This window comes from Myxine glutinosa, chromosome 3 (assembly GCF_964187855.1).
Source record: "Myxine glutinosa chromosome 3, kmMyxGlut1.1, whole genome shotgun sequence".
NCBI lineage: Eukaryota > Metazoa > Chordata > Myxini > Myxiniformes > Myxinidae > Myxine > Myxine glutinosa.
The window spans coordinates 102,594,853-102,622,430 of NC_136263.1; the positions used below are offsets into that span (position 1 = coordinate 102,594,853).

General features: G+C 49.7%; 1 protein-coding gene across 10 annotated transcripts in view; it reads right to left on the bottom strand.

Moving 5' to 3' along the window:
- Positions 1-27,578, bottom strand: part of LOC137414235 (ecotropic viral integration site 5 protein homolog) — a 139,894-nt gene that overhangs the window by 31,313 nt on the left and 81,003 nt on the right. For all 10 annotated transcript variants that reach the window (XM_078774344.1, XM_078774347.1, XM_078774342.1 and 7 more), the window contains one exon: positions 3,725-3,814. In XM_078774344.1, coding sequence (XP_078630470.1) covers positions 3,725-3,814 — 90 coding nt within the window. The remainder of the gene's footprint in view (positions 1-3,724; positions 3,815-27,578) is intronic.

The following is a 27,578-nucleotide window of genomic DNA, read 5'->3' on the forward strand; positions in this document are numbered from 1 at the left end:
GAGGAATTAGGGGGAGGGGAGGATGCATGAGGTTGACAAGATGGATACAGAAACAAGCTCTCAAGAAGGAGAAACTAGAAATTTGGGAAAAGATGGGCTTGGGGGGGGGGGGGGAGGATGGAGGGGGGGGGGGGATGCACGGGTAGAAAAGATCATGGTTTTGGATGGGGGGGGAGGGATGATCTGAGATGGTGGTGAACATCTGTCTGGAAGACCAGGAGGCAAAATGAGAATGAAGCCCTGCATGGAAGAGCATGGAAGAATGAAGCCCAATCAAGGAAGAATGAAGCCCTGCATGAATGAGGCTTGTCACAATTTTTTGTGTGGAGTCTCGTCTCGTGGAAGAGTTAGTACACTGAACGGATCAGGATGTGACAGGGCAAAAGGAAGAGTAGAGAGAGGGAGGGCACCAACAGCAGAGTTGAAGCACAAGAGAGAGGGAGACTTGGACAAACAATGGGTGTGGGGAGCAACGAGAGGGGGGCAGAAAAGGATGCATTCGTGCACATAAACTTGTGGTAAAATGCAAAATACATTACATGACCAAAGGTATGTGGACACCAGAACATCGAACATCTCATTCCAAAATCATGGGCATTAATATGGAGTTGGTCCCCCCTTTGCTGCTATAACAGCCTTCACCTCCACTCTTCTGGGAAGGATTTCCACTATATGTTGGAACATTGCTGTGGGGATTTGCTTCCATTCAGCCACAAGAGCATTAGTGAGGTCGGGCACTGATGTTGGGCGATGAGGCCTGGCTCGCAGTCGGCATTCCAATTCCTCCCAAAGGTGTTGGATGGGGTTGAGGTCAGGCCTCTGTGCAGGCCAGTCAAGTTCTGCCACACCGCTCTCGACAAACCATTTCTGCATGGACTTCGCTTTGTGCATGGGGGCATTGTCATGCTGAAACAGGAAAGGGCCTTCCCCAAACTGTTGCCACGAAGTTGGAAGCACACAACATCTAGAATGTTATTGTGTGCTGTAACGTTAGAATTTCCCTTCACTGGAACTAAGGGGCTGAGCCCGAACCATGAAAAACAGCCCCAGACCATTATTCCTCCTCCATCAAACTTTACAGTTGGCACTATGCATTCGGGCAGGTAGCGTTCTCCTGGCATCCGCCAAACACAGATCTGTCCGTCCGACTGCCAGATGGTGAAGCGTGATTCATCACTCCAGAGAACGCGTTTCCACTCTCCAGAGTCCAATGGTGGCGAGCTTTACACCACTCCAGCCGACGCTGAGTCCAATGGTGGCGAGCTTTACACCACTCCAGCTGACGCTTGGCATTGCACATGGTGATCTTAGGCTCGTGTGTGGCTGTTCAGCCGTGGATACCCATTTCATGAAAATCCCGATGAACAGTTGTTGTGCTGACGTTGCTTCCAGATGCAGTTTGGAACTCGGTAGTAAGTGTTGCAACCGATGACAGACGATTTTTACGCGCTTCACGCTTCAGCACTCGGCGGTCCCGTTCTGTGAGCTTATGTGGCCTACCACTTCACGGCTGAGCTGTTGTTGCTCCTCGACGTTTCCACTTCACAATAACAGCACTCACAGTTGACCGGGGCAGCTCTCGCAGGGCAGAAATTTGACGAACTGACTTGTTGGAAAGATGGCATCCGATGACGGTGCCACGTTGAAAGTCACTGAGCTCTTCAGTACGGCCCATTCTACTGCCAATGTTTGTCTATGGAGATTGCATGGTTGTGTGCTTGATTATATATACCTGTCAGCAATGGGTGTGGCTGAACCAGCCAAATCCACTAATTAGAAGGGGTGTCCTCATACTTTTGGTCAAGTGGTGTAATTATTCCATTTGAACTATTTTTCAAGTGCTGCTGTGTTGCTTTCATGTACAGTTATGTTGAGCTGTGTGTCTTGTTATAATGCACTCCTTCAGGTATGCAAATAAGTAAGCCCGAAAGAACTCGCATCACCAAATATAAACCCTCCCTTTTTCTACAGCCAATGAATCGTTGTATTATTTTTATTCATGCAAAAAAAAAAAAACTGATCTAATTGAAATACAAAATAAAAAATTATGCTCAGTTTTATGCACCCTATTAGCTAGCAGACAAAATTTGTCTGGTACGGATTTTCCTCCCATAGCTCTGTTCAGTTTTCCTCTCGTTTATTGCATCCCCGTATTCCTCGACATCAGTATTTTTCTTCTATTTTCTCTTCCCTTTTCTCTCCTTTATCCTTTCTTGCTTTTAGATGTTTTTTTCGTTTATGTATTTATTTATTGTGTCTTTTTTCCCCTTCTTTTTCATTTCTTGTTTGTTTCCTAATTATTCTACCTTTTCTCCCAGTCCGCTTGACTTTTAACCCCTGATCCATGATCCTCCCTTTTGTGAGGTTTCAAAATGAAACATCTGACACACATACCTGTGACTCACTTCTACCCTTTGTCAACGTTCACCGCGGTGAAGGGTTAACACCCAAAACATCAGCTCCTCAGTTTCCCGCAGCAGTTAGCACATTATGATCAACGTTATGGTGATTCAATGCATTGTTCTACCAGTCTGCTGATGCAGAACATTAGCCTTCATGATAAGGACTAGTTTTGCCTTCTATATTCAGGCAGGCACAGGCAATCTGTCAGGCAGGCAGGCAATCTATCAGGCAGGCAGGCAATCTATCAAGCAAAGAGGCAATTTGTCAGGCAGGCAATCAGTCAGGCAGGCAGGCAAACAGTCAGGCAGGCAGGCAATCAGCCAGGCAGGCAGGCAATCTATCAAGCAAGCAGGCAATTTGTCAGGCAGGCAATCAGTCAGACAGGCACAGGCAATCTGTCAGGCAGGCAATCAGTCAGACAGGCACAGGCAATCTGTCAGGCAGGCAATCAGTCAGACAGGCACAAGCAATCTGTCAGACAGGCAATCAGTCAGGCAGGGAATCAGTCAGGCAGGCAATCTGTCAGGCAGGTACAGGCAATCTGTCAGACAGGCACAGGCAATCTGTCAGACAGGCACAGGTAATCTGTCAGACAGGCAATCAGGCAGACAGGCACAGGCAATCTGTCAGACAGGCAATCAGTCAGGCAGGCAATCAGTCAGGCAGGCAATCTGTCAAGCAAGCAGGCAATCTGTCAAGCAAGCAGGCAATCTGTCAGGCAGGCAGGCAATCTGTCAGGCAGGCAGGCAATCTGTCAGGCAGGCAGGCAATCTATCAAGCAAGCAGGCAATCTGTCAGGCAGGCACAGGCAATCTGTCAGACAGGCAATCAGTCAGGCAGGCAATCAGTCAGGCAGGCAATCAGTCAGACAGGCACAGGCAATCTGTCAGGCAGGCACAGGCAATCTGTCAGGCAGGCACAGGCAATCTGTCAGGCAGGCACAGGCAATCTGTCAGGCAGGCACAGGCAATCTGTCAGACAGGCACAGGCAATCTGTCAGACAGGCAATCAGTCAGACAGGCACAGGCAATCTGTCAGACAGGCAATCAGTCAGGCAGGCAATCAGTCAGGCAGGCAATCAGTCAGGCAGGCAGTCAGTCAGGCAGGCAATCAGTCAGACAGGCACAGGCAATCTGTCAGGCAGGCACAGGCAATCTACAGGGCAGACAATTAGGCACAGTCAAGGTGAAAATCATTTGAAACCAAAATATAGCTTCAAATAATCTATCTTGTGAGAAAGAAACTTGTGGGTCATCTGAACAAAATGCTATTTTTTTTCAAATTTTATGTGCAAAATATAATGAAGTACTTCACAAAATACCTGGAGCATTCTCTCCATATCAAGTTGCAAAAGGTCTGGCTGATTGGCCAGGAGCAGTGCAACGCTAACTCGGAATATGACGTCAAGGCCCTGTGTGAAAGAAAAATAAAGTACAGTACATCATAAATGCAGGGCAAACCATCCATCGAGGTGTGTACAATTCTCTCATTTTTGTGTAATCTATATCTATCTATAATTCCAGTAATCTCTGTCTGTACGTTTGTACGTTTGTCTGTCTGTGACCGCTGTTTCTCGACAACCACGGGTCCGATATACTTTTAACTTGCCAGGTATATTGCTGGGGACCCGAGGATGTGCCTTTTCAAGGTTTCATATTAATCGGACAATTACTTACCGAGCTATGTCCAAAAAACGATTCAACCAATCAGAGAGCAGCGAACGATCGCGTGTGCCGAACGTGGCGGGCACACTCTGCCTCGGATGGCACATTTGAGAGCGTATTCATTTATTTCACGTTTGCAAACTATGTTGGCGTTAAACTATGTTTTACAACTAATAAAAACGAATTTGCGATTCATTCGCTTTCCTGCGCGTTTGTGCACGCGATGGCGATTTCTTTACCAAACTCCGGAAGCCGTTCGCTTTGGACCAAACCATTGCATGTAAATAGAGGGGGGGGATTGTCACCACTCGCAAGCCGTTCGCTTTGGACCAAACCATTTCATGTAAATAGAGGGGGGGGATATAATTTTAGATATAGATATAGTACAAGCATGCCCTAGTATATATAAAACACAGAGTGTGTGTGTGTGTGTAATGTTACCGATAGACTCCTAAACAGAGAGGCTCACGTTCTTGATATTTGGCACAGACATGGCCATTGAGCCTGGGAAGAACATGGCCGACCTAAAAATTTATTTCATAATATTTGTTTAACATATTTTTACCTCAGCGCATTTCAGCGAGGAATATTATGACCGGAATCTGACCGGTGGAAGAGCAGCGCGCTGATTCGCTCAGAGCGATCACGTGATTAAGTGATTTCCTTGCCGCCATTAACTCAGTTACGCGTTCGCACGTATTTCAGAGCGAAAAGCGATTGTGTTTTTGCCGGGTACTTCTGCATGATTAGCATTTAGCATGATTTAGCATAGATAGTAGCATGTTTCACATAGATTTTTTTTCCAGCGAGCAGAAGTACCCGGCATTGTACGAATAATATATAGATAGTGCCGTATAGGGCGGAGTGATGCCGCTGTGGGAGGGACCGAGCAAGGTCGCTGTGGGCGGGACCGAGCGAGGTCGCTGTGGGCGGGGCCGGGCGAGGTCGCTGTGGGCGGGGCCGGGCGAGGTCGCTGTGGGCAGGACCGAGCGAGGTCGCTGTGGGCGGGACCGAGCGAGGTCGCTGTGGGCGGGCCGAGCGAGGCAGCTATGGGTGGGGCCGAGAGAGGTCGCTGTGGGCGGGGCCGAGCGAGGTCTGCGTTAGTGCGTTGCCGTTGCCTGGTATAAAAAGATGGTGCTTGATGCTCTCTGCGTCAAGATACGGACTTGATGTCCGTATCTTTACAACAGACATTCCAATGATGATGATGATAAATGTAATACCACTCAAGGAAGGCCCACAACTCAAGAGAGTGGAAAGAAACAATAAAATGAACAAAAATACGGGGAAGGAGAAGCAACCACTCAGAAGAATGACAGAAAATCATTTCCCTTAAATTTACTGTGTTCACCAACTAGCACGACCAGATACAGGACACCACAATAATTTCCCTTACACATATCGTGTCCACCAACCAGCAAGACCATACCACTTACCTCTGGATCAAACTGTATTTCAAATATTCAAACGGTTTTTACATGCTGCCGTCTCCTAGCAACCAATGAAATTTTTCAAAAATATTGTAGTACATTAATTTTTTTAATAATGTACCATATTTACGGCAGTATATTTATTTACGCCATGAGTAAGGAAGGAAAATTTCCAGCGCGCTCATTCGCTCATTGATGACGATCACGATCACGTGATGACGTGATGACGAATGATGTTCGTCACGAGATCACGTGATCTTCCTTGCCGCCATAAACTCACAGCAAGTAGCATAGATTTTAGCATGATTAGCATTTAGCATGATTTAGCATAGATAGTAGCATGTTTCACATAGATTTTTTTTCAGCGAGGAATATTATACACGGATTCTGACCGGTGGCAGAGCAGCGCGCTGATTCGCTCAAAGCGATCACGTGATGTTCCATCCCCGCCGCCAGTTGGCTTCACTTTTCACGGAGTATGAGCATTCTATATATTTTCAATTCAGTGCGCCCGACTCGCTCACGTACTTGATTTGTGGCATAGACATGGCCATTGGGCCTTCACGGTGTAATTTGTGCGAGGCTTTTGTCCGAGTGAGCTTGAGTCGAGAGGGCGAATGTACGAGTTGGGAATGTACGGGTCTCCCTTCACCCACCCGGCAACGCCGGTACTGGAGGGCGTCACAGGATCGGTGAGTCTCCAAAATCCGCTTCGTGCTGTTGCAAAGATTCAGGACGATGTCGCGATTGTTGTGCTGCTCTCCGACCATGAGAACTGCAACGTCATTGTTGACTGGCCCTCCCCTTCCCCCCTCCGTCCTCCCCTCCCCCTCCCCTTCTCCCCTCCCTTTTCCCCCTCTCCCCTCCCTTTTCCCCCTCCCCCTTCCCCCCTCCCCCTCTCCTCTCCCATCCCTCCCCCTCCCCTCCCCCCCGTTCCCCTCCCCCGCCCGGCAATGCCGGGTACTTCTGCTAGTATATATATATATATATATATATATATATATATATATAGTTACGGTCCGCAGATATGGATGTTGTTTGCCGAGCGAAGGCACCGCGGCCGAACAGTTGTTCCCCGACTCACCCGATTCACCCAGACGTTGGCCGTATCGCGCCACCGCTATTCAATCGGGAAAAGACTAAGACGACGAATGCAAAGAGGAAGAAGAAGACGTACAGAAGAGTAACGGGGTTTATTATTATTTACACACACATAAGCAAAAAGAGCAGTCACGGGTATTTACAGCGGACATGAAAAAGCAGGTAACACAGTGCAAATTACTAGCTTATACTGACTTAGTTTACTACCCAGGACAGCACGAACAGAACAAACTCACGTACGCAAATGGATGTAAGGGCAGGAATCGTTTGGAGGGATGAGCAGGTGGAATCACAGGGCACAGCGAGCAGGTCCACTCCGGGCGGGAAGCGAGGAGCCGGCAGCTCCTTGTATTCGGCTTTACAGCGCACGCCGGCAGCTCCTTGTATTCGGCTTTACAGCGCACGCCGGCAGGGTCACTCGCTGGTTGAAACAGGGCTGGACTCCTCTGCCGTATCTCTCGTGTAGCTTGTCCCAGCGATCGTCACACCCTTGTCATACCTTCAGCGCGGGTGTGACACGCCCCCCTCGGTTTTGGTACCGCCCTCCCCCCCGTGCTCTGTTTCGTGACCTTGTATGGTAATCCCATGGGCTTGTCTCCTTATTTGGGCATGGCGCCGACGGCACGCCCCTCGTGGCGAGCCACGGGCTTGTTTCCTTATTTGGGCATGGGGCTGAACAGCCCCGCCCTTCGTGGCGCGCCCTGGGCTTGGCCTCTCCCTGGCGACCCCGCCCCTCCTGTTCAAACAGAGCACGGAGCACATATTCACTATCGCAGCGAAATGAGAGGGCGTGCATCCCACGCTTGTGAACTGCTTTACCCACAGATGGAGAGTTTGGCTGGGAAATGGAATGATTGAAGGGGAGCTATTCTTAATTGATTCGGTGCAATGGAGTGTCATTCTAATGGAAGACAAGGCCTTACTCTAAAACACATAATAAGATATAAGCTACTGAACAAGGGTTTTATCGTGTCCTTCAATGTGGTGTTTCATGGAATAACTACCGGGACGCCCTTTTTACCTTTACACCACTCCGGAGGCAGGAGGGGCCATATCCAACCAATGTTACACAACAATTTACCACTACAATACACACAATCAAAAAAATGCAATCCTCATATCCGCAACAATATATATATATATATATATATATATATTATATATATATATATATATATATATATATTGTTACAGACACGACTTTGATGTTAAGGTGGGCCGAGCGGAATGGCCGTTGTGTCCGCACAAATTACCCGATTATACTCGACGTTGACGGAGCCGCGCTACGCTGGATCAATAAGGAAAAAGAAGACACCCGGCTGGGTTATAATGACATACGACACCAATGTTTCAATTCTCAAGACCTCCGGAGGAGATTATATTCGTACGGAAAGGTTAGATTACAGGGACGAGAGGTACATCATAGAAAGACAGGCACTTAGACACGATCTTATATTAACCCCGGACAGACGACAGACAAACGGGACAACGGCTGACTCACACGGGGGTTGATGGCAGGAAAGCGGGTATCGATGGCTCAAGGTGCACTCTTGGCTCAAAGCAGGGTACACGGTTCGGTCCAGAGGTGCGGGGAGGTCTCGTCGCAGCGCTCAGAGGTGACGTTCTTTCTCAGGCGGGTTCTCTTCCTCTCAGCGGTCGTAGGCAACGTTCTTTCTCCAGCTGGGGGCGCATCTGACGTCACGTCCGCTACGTGGCCGCGTATATCCGGCGGGGAGTGACACGCCCTCGGCTCGTTAGCTCCGCCTCGTGGAATCGGCACGTTGCTTCTCATTGGGTGCGTGCGGGGGGTTTACCAGGCTCCGCCCTTGACGAGGAGCTGACAAGGAGCCCCTTCGTGGTAACCCCGTGGAGCGCATGGTCTGGAGCGCATCGTCTGGAGCGCATTGTCGATGGCGGCGAACCGAGCCGGTGGGAGGACGCACACTCCCCCCCGCGCAGCGCCGTGCCCCTCTGTTGTTGTAGACGGGGAAGAAGATGGGAGGAGGTATGGGAAAGGTCCTAAACTCACTACTGATGCCATATAATCACATTCTGGTGCAACGAAGAGTCATAATTAATGGAGACGAGGCCTTAACTGACATAGACTAAGAATAACTAGGAAGATGTCCGAAAGTTGTCTTCGTGTGGTGCGGTGGACCTGGGCACGACATTTAATGGGGGAATAAGGTGAAGGTCGGCTCTACTGATTGTTATTTACATGCAATGGGACTAGGGAATGGGGGATTGGGGAAAGTTGGGGAGTATTGGAGAAAATAGGGGAATATTTACAAGCGGATATGGAGGCCAAATTCCATATTCGCAACATTGCACCCTTCTCTACCCTCGGGGCGTCCCGACCCGATAAATTTTTACCTACTTTAGTGTGGCACACAATGTAGTTCCCTCTACTATTAACTCTACCCTGAGTGCGACAGTTTTACAGATATTCACAAATGAGTAAATATGTCCCCCTGCGACGTTGCACCCTTCTCCTCACAGAAACACACCCACAGGATAACCGAATCCGGAAAGAATTCTCAAACTACACATACAGCCGGTAGGGAGCATTATTTACAAGATTACGCTGATATCTACACTACGATCCAGGACCTGTTTTTGGAGGAACACATGCAGATGTTATGCATAGAGAGAGCGCGCTTGCCAGCATCGATACACCAACCCACGAGTGCTCTGTGGCCGACGGCCTTTAATAACGTGCAGAGCACCCTTTCCCAGCATCAAAAGCACCACCCCACCACCAATCGGTGCAGTCACCATTGTTCATTGGAATAAAAATAAATTCGACAACCCCTAACCCTGCAGGTGTCTCATGCTCTTCTTGTGGTGCACTTGGTGTTAACTAAAAGTGGTTCACCTGTATGGCATAGGTGCCACGTTGACCCATAGGTCCATCCCCGGGTGGTGCTTGGCCGCAAACGAACTGCGGTCCATTGTGGGTGGCCACAAACATTGCGGTCCATATGGTGTATCGATCCCGGCAGCAAACAGCGAAAGTGCAGGCCCACAACTGCGCAGCCAGCACCTCTCTCTCCTCTCTCTCTACCCCAAAGCCAGATCCTCGGAGGCGGGAGACAAAAGAAGCAGACAAGTGAGTAAGGTGGTAAGGGCACAAAAGTGCACGCAATGTAAGGTGATGCACACTGGGGGCACATGGGAACCAGGTGAGACAGGTACGTTCCTATCGTACGCCCCCCCCCACCAGGTAACCTACATGGCCCCTCCCTTACCCCTTACTGCATCCACAAAACACAACACTACCCATAAACATCTACTTTACAAATCAACAAACATCCCTACTGTCTTCCCCGTTCCTCCCATAAACCAAATTCGTCTTCTCTCCCTCCTAACCAATCAAATTTGCCATTTTCAACTCTCATCAAAATTTGCCATCTCCAACTGCACATCAAAATTTGCCATTACCAATTCATCATCAGTCCCTCCTAGGGAGGGAGAGATGGAATCACCCCAATGTCTCATCCACGTCGTGATGCGTCTCACAATCCACACAGCAATTTCATTTTCTGCAACAAAACAAAGAAAACACAGGTGTGGAGTCATCATCATCACCACAGGTAAGTGGCTGCGTATGGTGCGACAGGTTCATCAATCCTAACTATTTCCTAAGTGACTTTAACAACTTTACACTACCCGGGGTCTTTCTCCGGCCAAACCATTGGCCCTCTTACACTATGGGTTCTAAAAACCAATTCCCATTGGCCAAACTGTGGTGCTCTTCAATTTGGGGTCTCACTCCCCCGATTCATCTCCCGGTGCCCTCGTACAATTTCTGGGCTGCGACGTGGACCTCTCCCAGTGGGTCTACCCACCTGCACACCTCCACCACTGCAGTTGCCTCCGAGCTTACCTGCTCCTTACCCTAACCTAACTACCTGGGGAAGGCCCTCTGGCACTCTCCCCACTCGGTGCCCTCTCTGGCACGGGGCTGCCCGATCCACACCCGGGATCCTCAGGCACCCACTCACAACTACTGGCTCCCAGAGCCCACCTGCGGCCTCACCTGGCCGACATCCTCACAGTGGTGGAGTGCCCAACCAACTACACACACTAACAGGCTACACGCCCAGCCATTTCCACAACACTAATGCACCCATCCACAACACCATTCTGCAACCGCACCACAAATGCCAATATCCAACCACAATTTACCTATACCCTCTACCTAACACTTACACTACCCGCCCTGGGTATTCGTGAAAGGGGTCCACTCTTCCCCCATCCACACCTTCGCACCATGCACACCACTCCGTACCACTTACTCCAACTCTCTCCACACACCTGTACTTGCACACCTGTGCTCTCACACCTGGTGCCACCTGCACCCTTCTCTCCCCAAGCGCATTCGCGCTGATCCACAACACTCATTACTCACACACTGCTCCACACACCTGTCCAGTTGCACACCTGTGCAATCACACCTGTACAATCCTCACACACACGGCATCATCTCAGCTAACTACTCCCTTCTGAAACTTGCGCTTCCCAGTCGTCCCTTTAAACTATTGCGCTCCCACGTCATTATCATCCACACTAAACTACCTGCGTCCCTACTACAGGTATCAGTCACTAACTAAACTTAACGTCACCTAATGTCAATCCTCGCTCGATCCCTACACACCATATCCTAACCCACCCGGGCTAGTTTTCACTGCCATACACCCCTTAAGCTATTGCTCCTTTGCCCCCATATGGGAAAGGTGGCAGGGATGCCATCCCACCCCATCGGGGGTCTCTCACTACCAATTTTGCACATCAAATTGCAACAAATTAAAAATTTGCCAATCACTACCCATCATCTGCCAATCACTACTGCCAATCCCTTGCCAATCATCAAATTTTGTTTTTCTCTAATTTTGGGTCCAATACACTAACCTCATCACCCAGTCGACTCACTAATACCTCTCGGTGCGCCAATCCCTGTCCAAAGCCCGGCTTCGTAAAGCCAAGCAATGGATGCTGGTTGTTTTGTGCCAGCGGCTGGATGCGTCCGGCATTCGGGGCAGGGACGGGGGCTTACCCGGGCCGAGATCCCACGCACCACCTCGGCGTGGAGCCATCCAATGTCCCGATCTCGACCTGCCGGCACGTCTCAACAAAACGTGGTCGCCATAACGACCCTTCCTATCGGGCTGCCAGCTCCGCCTAGTGGAGCCTGGACGCGGCCGTTCAAAGCGAGGCCCGGCACGCACCGAGGGCCTGCTTCGGCTAAAAGTCGCTCTAACCTCTAACCCGTGTAACGTCGATGCTTCACCTGGACGCTTACACCCCGCAGCCCGTTCCTTGCTCACACATCCAGCTGTGCCCATGCTCCTCGTACCCTTCCTTACACACCCAGGTACACCCATTCCACTCACAGCCTTGGTCACACACCTGACCACCGAACACTTTGGCACACATTCGTTGGTCGCACACCTCACCAATACACCGCTTCGCACCCCCTCCTCGGTCACCTCCTCTGTGACAATCACAGGTGTGCCCTCATTCGCACACCCAACCATGTGCCTCACCACCAATTCCAGCGTGCATTCCCACTCACGCTCTACCATTCCAGGTGTGCATCCTTCCATCCCAGGTGTACATCCTCGCTCACCTGTCACAACTAACTCACGCTCCATGTCACTCTCACTACTTTCACCTCCATTCCTGACAGCGCACTCACCCTTACTCTTGACAGCGCACTCTTTCCTCATGCACCTGTCCGTCACACACCTTTCTCGCGCACACTCTCCCGTTACACCCTCTGTAACACTCACCACAGGTGGACACTCTTCCTTACTTCTGACAGCGCACTCTTTCCTCATGCACCTGTCGGTCACACCCCTTTCTCGCGCACACTCTCCCGTTACACCCTCTGTAACACTCACCACAGGTGGACACTCTTCCTTACTTCTGACAGCGCACTCTTTCCTCATGCACCTGTCCGTCACACACCTTTCTCGCGCACACTCTCCCGTTACACCCTCTGTAACACTCACCACAGGTGGACACTCTTCCTTACTTCTGACAGCGCACTCTTTCCTCATGCACCTGTCCGTCACACACCTTTCTCGCGCACACTCCTGCGCACACTCTCCCGTCACACCCTCTGCAACACTCACCACACCGCGCTTCCACGTGCTCCCTCGCACACACGCTACGACCGACTCACTCTCGCCAGCACACTCACTCCTTGGCACGCACTTTTTCCTCACACACCCCAGAGTCGGACTTTCTTGCACACCTCCATTTTCGCACACCAGACCTGTCGCACACTTCACCAACGGCCTCTTACGAACACCTGGGTCTATCTCGACCCCCAAGCCTCTTAAATCACCTGGCGCATCATACGCACGACCATATTGGTCACCACTTACACCGGGTCCTCTTCCTCTTCGCTTCTCCTCCATCACCTGCGAATCCCTCATCCGGTTAACGAGCACATCACGATCCAAACACAGACTTTGGACCAATTCTTTTATCTCCTCTTTTATCTCTTTGTTATCCCCTCTCCGTTGCTTCTTAATTTCGCTCACCCCTTCTTCCACTTCTTCTAATTTGTGCCTCACCTCTTTTATTCCCCGGTACGTCTCCTCAAGCTCGTCCTCCAAGGCTACCTTGACCGTTTCCATGTGCGTCCTCACCTGCCGGTCCTTCGTCTCCATTACCTCTATCACCTCGTCCAACCTCGTTGTCAGTCCCTCACGTACCATCTGACATTCCCTCTTCGTCGCTACCAAGTCATCTTTTAGTTCTTTCTGTGTCGCCTTTAAACCTCCTAATACCGCAGTGTTCCTTTGAACCTGCTCCACTAACTCCGTCTGTCCCACCGTCAGCTGCTCCACCTCCTGCGTCAGGTCCTCTATGCCCCCTTGTAACTTTACAGTCCCCTTTCTCACCTCCTTTTCCATGTGCTCCTCACAGTGCCTCACCTCCTCGCGAACTCCTCCGACCTCCTCACTCACTCCTCTTCTGATCTCCTCTCCCATCACTTGCATCTCCTGCCCAGATGCCACCCTCATCTGCTCCATTTCCTCCCTGTGAGCATCCAGTTTGGTTTCTACCCCCATTCTGACCCCCTCTATCTGCTGCTCCATTTGTTTAACTTCCCTTTCCGCTTGGTCCCTCATGTCCCTCAATTTGCCTTCCATACTGTTTTCTAACCCCTCTAACCCATTTTTCACTCCCTCTATCTGATTCTCCTGGGCAGCCATTCTATTTTCTACCCCCATTAACCCATTTTTCACTTCTTTTATCCCGTTGTCTAACCCCTCAAAATTATTGTCTAACTTCCCAAATTTCTTGTCTAACTCCTCAAAATTATTGTCTAACTTCCCAAATTTCTTGTCTAATCCCTTAAAATTATTGTCTAACCCCTCACCGGTACCCCTCGCTTCGTCCCTCATTACCCCCATTTCGTCCCTCATTGCCCCCATACTGTTTTTCATTTCTTCATTATTCTTGTCCATAAGGGCCTTCATTTGTATAAAAAAAAGGTTCAAATCCACCAGGGGCGCTGCCACGGTCGCGGGCGCGGTGACCAGCGAGGCGCCATTTTGCGCTCCCGCAATGTCGGGCACAACGACGCTATTTTGTGCGTCTGCTACCCTCGCTGCTTCGCTCTCCTCCTGTCCCTCATGTCCCTCAATTTGGTCCTGGACCGACCCTGCTTCACTCTCCCCTACCGGACCCCAGCCGTCTTGATCCGCCATAGCGCGACTTTCAAAATTCGAGTTTCGTAACACCAATCCAAATTTTGCTGTTATAATTTCGTCGAGCGCAGTAACCGCGGGACCGCGCTCCGGATCGATTTGGTCGAGCGCCGTACGCGCTCCGGCTCGATTTTCCCTCCCAAAATTTGGGCCTAACTAATTTAGTCCCGGGTCCGAATCTCACTCCTCGACACCAATTGTTACCGTACTAACACAATTGGTGTCCAAAATTTGGGCTAAATAAATTTAGTCCCAGGTTCGAATCCAACTCCTGACAACCAATTGTTACAGACACGACTTTGATGTTAAGGTGGGCCGAGCGGAATGGCCGTCGTGTCCGCACAAATTACCCGATTATACTCGACGTTGACGGAGCCGCGCTACGCTGGATCAATAAGGAAAAAGAAGACACCCGGCTGGGTTATAATGACATACGACACCAATGTTTCAATTCTCAAGACCTCCGGAGGAGATTATATTCGTACGGAAAGGTTAGATTACAGGGACGAGAGGTACATCATAGAAAGACAGGCACTTAGACACGATCTTATATTAACCCCGGACAGACGACAGACAAACGGGACAACGGCTGACTCACACGGGGGTTGATGGCAGGAAAGCGGGTATCGATGGCTCAAGGTGCACTCTTGGCTCAAAGCAGGGTACACGGTTCGGTCCAGAGGTGCGGGGAGGTCTCGTCGCAGCGCTCAGAGGTGACGTTCTTTCTCAGGCGGGTTCTCTTCCTCTCAGCGGTCGTAGGCAACGTTCTTTCTCCAGCTGGGGGCGCATCTGACGTCACGTCCGCTACGTGGCCGCGTATATCCGGCGGGGAGTGACACGCCCTCGGCTCGTTAGCTCCGCCTCGTGGAATCGGCACGTTGCTTCTCATTGGGTGCGTGCGGGGGGTTTACCAGGCTCCGCCCTTGACGAGGAGCTGACAAGGAGCCCCTTCGTGGTAACCCCGTGGAGCGCATGGTCTGGAGCGCATCGTCTGGAGCGCATTGTCGATGGCGGCGAACCGAGCCGGTGGGAGGACGCACACTCCCCCCCCGCGCAGCGCCGTGCCCCTCTGTTGTTGTAGACGGGGAAGAAGATGGGAGGAGGTATGGGAAAGGTCCTAAACTCACTACTGATGCCATATAATCACATTCTGGTGCAACGAAGAGTCATAATTAATGGAGACGAGGCCTTAACTGACATAGACTAAGAATAACTAGGAAGATGTCCGAAAGTTGTCTACGTGTGGTGCGGTGGACCTGGGCACGACATTTAATGGGGGAATAAGGGGAAGGTCGGCTCTACTGATTGTTATTTACATGCAATGGGACTAGGGAATGGGGGATTGGGGAAAGTTGGGGAGTATTGGAGAAAATAGGGGAATATTTACAAGCGGATATGGAGGCCAAATTCCATATTCGCAACAATATATATATATATATATATATATATATATACATACATATATATATATATATATATACATATATATATACATACATACATACATACAGACGGCATTTAATATGGAATATTTTTTTGGTGGGGGTGAACTTACTTTTCAAGATGTCTTCGAACCAAAAGTTCATTGGAATTATGTTGAAATTATTCTAGATTTTGTTAATGTGACTTTTAAAAGAAACAAAAACCACATTTGACATTTCGTAAACAAATAAATTGATCCTTGAAAGTGATGTAAACTGATATCGAACTCAATTCACGGACAGTACTGTGTTAAACTTCTGTACGTTTTCCAGAAGTATCTCTTTATTTTGCACAATAGCCCAATTTTTTTTAACAAAAACAAAAGTTAAATTACGAATGGGATTACGGACAGTAAAATTACAGTGACTAGCCCTCTGGATACAGGCACATTTGTCAGTTGCTGCCACTCAGCCCGAAGCCGATTAGCTGACTTGGTACGGCCATTGCGGACTAACCGGTGCAGCTGGCGATCATCCCTCCTTGTGGTTCTGCGGGGACGTCCCAGCCTCGGTATTGGAGTAGGGACACCCCTCTGAGCATTTCTTTTCAGGATCTTTGACACCTGACCTTGAGTGATGCCATACTGCCGAGCAATAGCACGGTTTCATGCCGTAATTTCGTAAAGCCACCACTCCATGACAAACAGCATTGTCGAGTTGACGGACCATCTCCAGAGGAAGCGGCAATAACTTTTGGAGACGTGCAGCAGTGGTTTTCCACTAATACAGAACGCAACAACCCTTGTATACCCGACTGTGAAGCCAATCATCAAATGCACCTGTCCGTACATTTTGCCACGCCACCTCTGATATAATCCTGTTGTTGACTTCTTGCTGCGACAGACAATCAGTGACTTCTTTCAACAAATAAATCACCAAAGTGTGAAACAAACTCACCAGATTGATATACTGAGTTAAGAAAGTAAACCCGTCAAGAAAAAAAAATATTCCATATTAAATGCCAAGTCTGTATATATAAACAGAAATCGGGCGCTACTTTTGACTCACCCTGTATATAACAAGCCAAAAGCACCCGGCGTTGCCTGGGTTCTTTTTGAATGAATTTACTACTATAATTCAGCTTTTACTCACGGCCATAGAAGATTGACTACTATAATTCAGCTCAGATTTTAATTGTGAAATGGGCCCAGCCCAGCCGATTCGGCCTCGACCGGCCCCGCCACCGAGCCTATAACCTTCCCGGGGCCCGTCCCGACATTTTTGGTTCTTTTTGAATGAACTTACTGCTGTAATTCAGCTTTTACTCATGGCCGTAGAAGTTTGACTACTATAATTCAGCTCAGCTTTTAATTGTGAAATGGGCCCAGCTCGGCCGAAGCGGCCTCGCCACCTCGCCTATAACCTTCCCGGGGCCGTCCCAACATTTTTAGTTCTTTTTTAATGAATTTACTACCATAATTCAGCTTTTACTCGTGGCCGTAGAAGATTGACTACTATAATTCAGCTCAGCTTTTAATTGCGAAATGGGCCCGGCCCGGCCTCACCACCTAGCCTAAAACCTTCCCGGGGCCTGTCCCGACATTTTTTGTATTAGAGGTTTCCTCCTATCTTTCACGATTCAGGAGATTAGCTTGCGCAGATAAACAAACAAACAAAAACATTCTTCTATATATATGTAATAATCTATCTATACATCTATCTATCTATCTATCTATCTATATATACACAAAGAATTAAGTTAAGCACCCCCCCCCGTTTTTTTACAACCTCGCACATTACAAGTTTGTTGTCGTCAAAACAGTGTAATATACCCATGATATTGCTATATTTTCTGGAGAAGTGATATTATGGTCACATAAAAACATAACAATCATGCCGTTTTCAATATTTTATTCTGAATAATTTAAGGTGAAATTTTTTGGGAATTTTAGGCATATTTTCACCTCAATTTAAGTATGGAGCTATAGGTCCATCACGGACAGTGTGGATGACGTTTATGTTTTCTAACGTACAGTCATTGTTCTGAGAAGACCTCTAGCGATCTTTGCGTCAATAACGTGTGTAGGACCCACGTGATCGGATGGGCAGGGCTGACAACATCCCTGGCAGCGTCCAGTCAGACCTGAAGCCCTCGAGGCGTTCTGGGCATGTTGGGTCGCAATTGCCGATGTAATGCACGTTCCAATTCATCCAGAATGGCTATTCTGGATGAATTGGAACGTGCATTACATCGGGAATGGACCAACCTGCCACAGCAACGCATACGACGGCTTACAGGGTCTATGAGACGTAGGGTTGAGTCAGTGATCCGATCACGTGGGTCCTACACACGTTATTGACGCAAAGATCGCTAGAGGTCTTCTCAGAACAATGACTGTACGTTAGAAAACATAAACGTCATCCACACTGTCCGTGATGGACCTATAGCTCCATACTTAAATTGAGGTGAAAATATGCCTAAAATTCCCAAAAAATTTCACCTTAAATTATTCAGAATAAAATATTGAAAACGGCATGATTGTTATGTTTTTATGTGACCATAATATCACTTCTCCAGAAAATATAGCAATATCATGGGTATATTACACTGTTTTGACGACAACAAACTTGTAATGTGCGAGGTTGTAAAAAAACGGGGGGGTGCTTAACTTAATTCTTTGTGTATATATATATATATATATATTGTTACGGACCGCGGACAAGATGTTGTTTGCCCGAGCGGATGGCACCGCAGCCCCTAACAGTTACCCCGACTAACCCAATTCCTGGACGTTGGCCAAAATCGCGCCACGTACACTCAATATTGAAACCACTAAAGCGACCGAACGAGAATGAAGAAGAAGAAGTACGGAGGACTAACAGGATTTATTAATTATTTACACAAGCCAAAGCAAAGAGGGCAGTCAAGGTTATATACAGAAAATGGAAGGAGCAGAAACACAGTGAAATCATTAGCTTACCTATACAAGCTTAATTAATAAACCCCAGGACAACGTTAAAGACAGACGGACGATCACACTTACACGGGGAAATGCAGGCCGGAAGGAATGGCTTGGAGATGGGTGGCTTTTAGAGGCAAGGAAGGTTCAGCGGGTACTGGGCACGGTCGGGCCAGAAGGCACCGACGTCAAGAAGCCGAGCTTTGGTCCTAAAGTGCGCGGGCGAGGTTCCTTTCTCCGTACTGCTGCCCCGCGCGCTCCTTGCGTTGCCTCGGTCCGTTTTTCCTGCAGCGCGGCACGTCTCACGGCGGCTTGGTCACACCTGCTCATCTCCAGTTCATCTCCTGGACCCAGAACTCATCCCTCCTCTCCGCTCATCTGGTTGGGGAGCGTCCCGCGGCGGGTTATATAGGCCCCGCCCTTCACCCTTTGCGAACCTTCCCCAAGCGTTCTCTCTCCGCCCTCTCAAGCCAAACCCCTCGTTCTGGGTTGGATGAGCGGGGCCGACTTACTCCTCCCCTCTATGACGAGGTGGAGACCCGCCTTTCTTCTTCGGCGTTACCTCGTGCGTAATGGAGTCAAATGCAGCAAAGTGGACGGCAGATGAAAATGCAGCAAAGTGCCTAAAGAGTCAATTGCAGCAAAGTGCCAAACCTGGCACTTGGAAGCTGCCATGGGGCGTCGGAGGGCCTACTCTTATTTAATTCGGTGCAATGAAGAGTCAAACTAGTGGGAAACACATCCTTAGCCTACAGAGAATAAGGGACTAACTATTTAAAAGGATATATGGTGTCCTGGGTGTAGGTTTATGAAATTAACTAAGAGGACGAGCTTCGACCTTTCTTTACATTACGAGGGTGTTACACACAACAAAACCATACTTCTCACATTCGTTACACTTTCTCAAAATCGTTACACTTCTCAAATTCGTTACACTTCTCAAACTCGTTACACTATATATATATATATATAGAATATATATATATATATATATATATATATATATAAATATATATATATATATATATATATATATATATATATATATATATATATATATATATATTGTTGCGGATATGAGATCGGCATCCATCCATATCCGCTTGTAAATATTCCCCTATTTCCTCCATACTTCCCAACTATCCCCAATCCCCCATTCCCTAGTCCCATTTTCTGTAAACAACACTCTGTAGACCCGACCTTCCCCTATTTCCCCCATTAAATGTCGCATCCAGGTCCACCGCATCTCACGTTGACAACTATAGGACATCTTGCTAGTTATTCTTAGTCTATGTCAGTTAAGGACTCGTTTCCATTAATTCTGACTCTTCGTTGCACCAGAATGTGATTGTATGGCACCGTTAGGAAGTTTAGGACCTCCCAATACCTCCCCGCAGCTCTTCCTCACGGTTCAGCAACAACAACAACAACAGCAACAACAACGGCGGCGGCGCGGGGAGTGCGCGTCCTCACTCCGGCTTGGTTGGTGGGGGGTGTTGGGAGGGCACCAAGCCTTTCCAACGAGCCGCCATCGGACATGTGCTCGACGGGGTTACCAAGTAGGGGCTCGCTGTCAGCTCCTCGTCAGGGGCGGAGCCCGGTAACCCCCGCACCCAATAGAAGCGGTGGACCGATCCCATCTGGGGCGGAGCCAACGAGCCGAGGGCGTGTCACTCCCCGCTGAGCATGCGCAGGAAGAGGGAGGTGACGTCAGATGCACCCTCAGCTTGGAGAGAGAAGGACGCCACCTCCGAGCGCTGCAATACCTCCCCGCATCTCTGGACCGGACCGTGTTTGATTCTGCCCCTGAGCCAAGGTGCACCTTGTGCTATCGACTGCCTGTCCTTCCCTGCCATCAATCCCTGTGTAAGTCAGTCTTGTTCCGTTTGTCTGTGGTCTGTCTGGGATAGATAAGATTGTGTCTAAGTGCCTATCTCTTCTGTGCTTTACCTCTTACCTTGTAATCTACCCCTTTTCTCCACCACCAATTATATCCTCCTCCGGAGGTCTTGAGAACTGTACTCCGTGTGTCGTTTCATTTATCCCAGCCGTTGTGTCCTTTCCTTCATTGATTTAGCATAGCGCGATTTGGTCAACATCGGGTGGAATCGGGTAAGTTGGGGAAGAATCGGGTAAACTGTGCGAACACGTCGGCCATTCCGCTCGGCCCATCATAACATCTTAAGCCGTGTCCGTAACAATATATATATATATACAGTGAAACCTTGACTTACGAGTGCACCAACTTACGAGTTTTCCGAGATACGAGCCGTCGCTCGGGCGGTTTATTGCTTTGAGATGCGAGCCGAGATCTGAGTTACGAGCTTACGCCACCCGCCACCAGGTGGGTTCCGGTCACGTGGTTATCTTGCCGTGCAAGCATCTCTGCCGTATATCGCTGCTGTTTTGTTTTCGCATTTTGGTTATTTTGGAGCTTACGCCACCCGCCACCAGGTGGGTTCAGGTCACGTGGTTATCTTGCCTTGCCGTGCAAGCATCTCTGCCGTATCGCTGCTGTTTTGTTTTCGCATTTTGGTTATTTTGGAGCTTACGCCACCCGCCACCAGGTGGGTTCAGGTCACGTGGTTATCTTGCCTTGCCGTGCAAGCATCTCTGCCGTATCGCTGCTGTTTTGTTTTCGCATTTTGGTTATTTTGGAGCTTACGCCACCCGCCACCAGGTGGGTTCCGGTCACGTGGTTATCTTGCCGTGCAAGCAGCTCTGCCGTATATCGCTGCTGCTTTGTTTTTGCATTTTGGTTATTTTGGAAAATTTCTTAGTTTTAACCATGGGTCCTAAGAAATTGAGTGCCAAGGGCAGTACTGAGAAGAAGAAGAGGATGATGTGCTTGGATATAAAACACGCAATCGTCGAAAAACATGAGCGAGGTGTGCGTGTTGTCGACTTGGTGAGGCGGATGTGAAGGCAGCTGAAGATTTTCTTATAACTTTTGCCGAACTGATAGAAGCCGAACGATACATCCCCCAGCAAATCTTCAACTGTGACGAGACAGGGCTCTTCTGGAAAAAGATGCCGAGGAGGACGTATATAACGGCAGAGGAGAAGAGCATGCCAGGCCACAACTTGTTCAGAGTGCCGGCGATAGCTCGCCTTCTCTTTGTGGAAAACACGGTGAGATCCTTAACATCCAACAACTAATGGGACGCAAACGGGGCGCCCAGTTTAGCGGTACACACATTGATGAATCACCCTGCCTGTGATTCACCCATGACAGGTTATAGCTGGGTCGGGATTCAAACCCAGGCTGGACAGTTTAGAGTCAAGTGTGCGTACCTCCAGTCCAGGCCATCCTGCCAACTTGTATGCTGCATACAGGTGAAATATAAAGCGCGAGATATTTTTATATATACTGTTGCGAATATGGAATTTGGCCTCCATATCCGCTTGTAAATATTCCCCTATTTTCTCCAATACTCCCCAACTTTCCCCAATCCCCCATTCCCTAGTCCCATTGCATGTAAACAACAATCAGTAGAGCCGACCTTCCCCTTATTCCCCCATTAAATGTCGTGCCCAGGTCCACCGCACCACACGTAGACAACTTTCGGACATCTTCCTAGTTATTCTTAATCTATGTCAGTTAAGGCCTCGTTTCCATTAATTATGACTCTTCGTTGCACCAGAATGTGATTATATGGCATCAGTAGTGAGTTTAGGACCTTTCCCATACCTCCTCCCATCTTCTTCCCCAAACAACAACAATAACAACAACTACAACAACAACTACAACAACAATTACAACTACAACTACGACTACAACAACAGAGGGGCGGGGAGTGTGCGTCCTCACACCGGCTCGGTTACCCGCCATGACCATGCGCTCCACGGCGTTACCCCGAAGGGGCTGGCTGTCAGCTCCTCGTCAGGGGCGGAGCCAGTAACCCCCCCACGCACCCAATGAGAAGCAACGTGCCGATTCCATCTGGGGCGGAGCTAACGAGCCGAGGGCGTGTCACTCCCCGCCGGATATACGCGGCCCCGCGCCGGATGTGACGTCAGATGCGCCTCAGCTTGGAGAGAGAAGCCACCGCCACCCCCAGCGCGACGATACCTCCCCGCATCTTTGGACCGGACCGGACCGTACTGTACCCTGCCCCGAGCCCAGGAGGACCTGGAGCCATCGATACCTGCCTTTCCTAGCCATCAAACCCCCGTGTGAGTCAGCCGTTGTCCCGTTTGTCTGTCGTCTGTCCGGGGTTAATATAAGAGTGTGTCTAAGTGCCTGTCTTTCTGTGATTATACTTCTAGCCCCTGTAATCTGACCTTTCCGTACGAATATAATCTCCTCCGGAGGTCTTGAGAATCGAAACATTGGTGTCGTATTGTGTTATTGTAATCCAGCCGGGTGTCTTCTTTTTCTTATTGGGCCAGCATCGCGCGACTAGTCAACGTTCGGGCACAATCGGGTAACTTGTGCAGACGTGGTCATACCATAAAACCGCTCGGTAAATAACATCCAAGCCACGTCTGTAACAATTGGTGTCGAGGAGTTGGATTCGAACCTGGGACTAAATTTGTTAGGCCCAAATTTTGGAACACCAATTGTACTATTAGAGTAACAATTGGTGTCGGGAGTGAGATTCGAGGCCCGACCAAATTTTGAAAAAAAAAAACGAATAGAGGAAAAAAAAAAAAATTTGGTCAAAATTTGGAGCGGCCGAAATTCGTTTTGTTTTACAAAACCCGAATTTTGAAAGTCGCGCTATGGCGGATCAAGACGGCTGGGGTCCGGTAGGGGAGAGTGAAGCAGGGTCGGTCCAGGACCAAATTGAGACACGTGAGGAGAGCGAAACAGCGGGGGTAGCAGATTCGCAAAATAGCGTCGTCACGCACGAGGTAGTGGGCGCGCGAAATGGCGCCTCGCAAGTAGCTACGGCGGCCGCACCCGCTGCACAAGTGGGAGGGATGGCCCAAATGCAGGCCCTCATGGAGCAATTTATGGCGCAAATGCAGGCGTCCCTCAACCTGCAGAAGGACGATATGAGGGCTAATAGTGAGCAAATGAGGGCTGATAGTAAGCGATTGGGTGAGCGATTGGAGGACCAAATGGGGGTAATGGGAAACCAGATGGGGGTAATGAGGGACGAAGCGAGGGGTACCGGTGAGGGGTTAGACAATAATTTTAAGGGATTAGACAAGAAATTTGGGAAGTTAGACAATAATTTTGAGGAGTTAGACAAGAAATTTGGGAAGTTAGACAATAATTTTGAGGGGTTAGACAACGGGATAAAAGAAGTGAAAAATGGGTTAATGGGGGTAGAAAATAGAATGGCTGCCCAGGAGAATCAGATAGAGGGAGTGAAAACTGGGTTAGAGGGGTTAGAAAACAGTATGGAAGGCAAATTGAGGGACATGAGGGACCAAGCGGAAAGGGAAGTTAAACAAATGGAGCAGCAGATAGAGGGGGTCAGAATGGGGGTAGAAACCAAACTGGATGCTCACAGGGAGGAAATGGAGCAGATGAGGGTGGCATCTGGGCAGGAGATGCAAGTGATGGGAGAGGAGATCAGAAGAGGTGTGAGTGAGGAGGTCGGAGGAGTGCGCGAGGAGGTGAGGCACTGTAAGGAGCACATGGAGAAAGAGGTGAGAAAGGGGACTGTAAAGTTACAAGGGGGCATAGAGGTCCTGACGCAGGAGGTGGAACAGCTGACGGAGGGACAAAAAGGACTAACGGAGCAGGTTCAAAGGAACACTGCGGTATTAGGAGGTTTAAAGGCGACACAGAAAGAACTAAAAGATGACTTGGTAGCGACGAAGAGGGAATGTCAGATGGTACGTGAGGGACTGACAACGAGGTTGGACGAGGTGATAGAGGTAATGGAGACGAAGGACCGGCAGGTGAGGACGCACATGGAAACGGTCAAGGTAGCCTTAGAGGATGAGCTTGAGGAGACGTACCGGGGAATAAAAGAGGTGAGGCACAAATTAGAAGAAGTGGAAGAAGGGGTGAGCGAAATTAAGAAGCGACGGAGAGGGGATAACAAAGAGATAAAAGAGGAGATAAAAGAATTGGTCCAAAGTCTGTGTTTGGATCGTGATGTGCTCATTAACCGGATGAGGGATTCGCAGGTGATGGAGGAGAAGCGAAGAGGAAGAGGACCCGGTGTAAGTGGTGACCAATATGGTCGTGCGTATGATGCGCCAGGGGATTTAATAAGCTTGGGGGTCGAGATAGACCCGGGTGTTCGTGAGAGGCCGTTGGTGAAGTGTGCGACAGGTCTGGTGTGCGAAAATGGAGGTGTGCAAGAAAGTCCCACTCTGGGGTGTGTGAGGAAAAAGTGCGTGCCAAGGAGTGAGTGTGCTGGCGAGAGTGAGTCGGTCGTAGCGCGTGTGCGAGGGAGCACATGGAAGCGTGGTGTGGTGAGTGTTACAGAGGGTGTGACGGGAGAGTGTGCGCAGGAGTGTGCGCGAGAAAGGTGTGTGACAGACAGGTGCATGAGGAAAGAGTGCGCTGTCAGAAGTAAGGAAGAGTGTCCACCTGTGGTGAGTGTTACAGAGGGTGTAACGGGAGAGTGTGCGCGAGAAAGGTGTGTGACGGACAGGTGCATGGGGAAAGAGTGTGCTGTCAAGAGTAAGGGTGAGTGCGCTGTCAGGAATGGAGGTGAAAGTAGTGAGAGTGACATGGAGCGTGAGTTAGTTGTGACAGGTGAGCGAGGATGTACACCTGGGATGGAAGGATGCACACCTGGAATGGTAGAGCGTGAGTGGGAATGCACGCTGGAGTTGGTGGTGAGGCACGTGGTTGGGTGTGCGAATGAGGGCACACCTGTGATTGTCACAGAGGAGGTGACCGAGGAGGGGGTGCGAAGCGGTGTATTGGTGAGGTGTGCGAGCGACGAATGTGTGCCAAAGTGTTCGGTGGTCAGGTGTATGACCAAGGCTGTGAGTGGAATGAGGGTACCTGGGTGTGTAAGGAAGGGTACGAGGAGCATGGGCACAGCTGGATGTGTGAGCAAGGAACGGGCTGCGGGATGTAAGCATGCAGGTGAAGCATCGACGTTAGACGGGGTAGAGTTTAGAACGACTTATAGCCGAATCGGGCCCTCGGTGCGTGCTGGGCCTCGCTTTGAACGGCCGCGTCCGTGCTCCACCAGGCGGAGCGGGTGGCAGGATAGGAAGGGTCGTCATGGCGACCACTTTTTGTTGAGGCATTCCAGCAGGTCGAGATCGGGACATTGGATGGCTCCACGCCGAGGTGATGCGTGGGATCTCGGCACGGGTAAGCCCCCGTCCCTGCACCGAATGCGGGACGTGTCCAGCCGCTGGCACAAAACAACCCGCATTCATGGCTTGGCTTTACAAAGCCGGGCTTTGGACGGGAATTGGCGCACCGAGAGGTATTAGTGAGTCGACTGGGTGATGAGGTTAGTGTTTTGGACCCAAAATTAGAGAAAAACAAAATTTGATGATTGGCAAGGGATTGGCAGTAGTGATTGGCAGATGATGGGCAGTGATTGGCAAATTTTTAATTTGTTGAAATTTGATGTGCAAAATTGGTAGTGAGAGACCCCCGATGTGGTGGGATGGCAAATCCACCATCCCTCACAGGTGGGGGGCAAAGGAGCAATAGTTTATGGGGTGTATGGCAGTGAAAACTAGCCCGGGTGGGTTAGGATATTGTGTGTAGGGATCTAGCAAAGATGACAGTAGGTGACGTTAAGGTTAGTTAGTGACTGATACCTGTAGTGGGGACGCAGGTAGATTAGTGTGGATGATAATGACGTGGGAGCGCAATAGTTTAAAGGGACGACTGGGAAGCGCAAGTTTCAGAAGGGAGTAGTTAGCTGAGATGATGCCGTGTGTGTGAGGATTGAACAGGTGAGAATGGAACAGGTGTGATTGCACAGGTGTGCAACTGGACAGGTGTGTGGAGCAGTGTGTGAGTAATGAGTGTTGTGGATCAGCGCGAATGCGCTTGGGGAGAGAAGGGTGCAGGTGGCACCAGGTGTGAGAGCACAGGTGTGCAGGTACAGGTGTGTGGAGAGAGTTGGAGTGAGTGGTACGGAGTGGTGTGCATGGTGCGAAGGTGTGGATGGGGGAAGAGTGGACCCCTTTCACGAGTACCCGGGGCGGGTAGTGTAAGTGTTAGGTAGAGGGTGCAGGTAAATTGTGGTTGGATATTGGCATTTGTGGTGCGGTTGCAGAATGGTATTGTGGATGGGTGCATTAGTGTTGTGGAAATGGCTGGGCGTGTAGCCTGTTAGTGCGTGTAGTTGGTTGGGCACTCCACCACTGTGAGGATGTCGGCCAGGTGAGGCCGCAGGTGGGCTCTGGGAGCCGGTAGAGTTGTGGATGGGGCCCGAGGATCCGGAGGACGGACCCGGGTAGCCCAGTGCCAGAGAGGGCACCGAGTGGGGAGAGTGCCAGAGGGCCTTCCCCTGGTAGTTAGGTTAGGGTAAGGAGCAGGTAAGCTCGGAGGCAACTGCAGTGGTGGAGGTGTGCAGGTGGGTAGACCCACTGGGAGAGGTACACGCCGCAGCCCAGAAATTGTGCGAGGGCACCGGGAGATGAATCGGGGGAGTGAGACCCCAAATTGAAGAGCACCACAGTTTGGCCAATGGGAATTGGTTTTTAGAACCCATAGTGTAAGAGGGCCAATGGTTTGGCCGGAGAGAGACCCCGGGTAGTGTAAAGTTGTAAAGTCATTTAGGAAATAGTTAGGATTGATGAACCTGTCGCACCATACGCAGCCACTTACCTGAGGTGATGATGATGACTCCACACCTGTGTTTTCTTTGTTTTGTGTTGCAGGAAGTAAGAATTGTTGTGAGGATTTGTGAGACGCATCACGACGTGGATGAGACATTGGGGTGATTCCATCTCTCCCTCCCTAGGAGGGACTGATGATGAA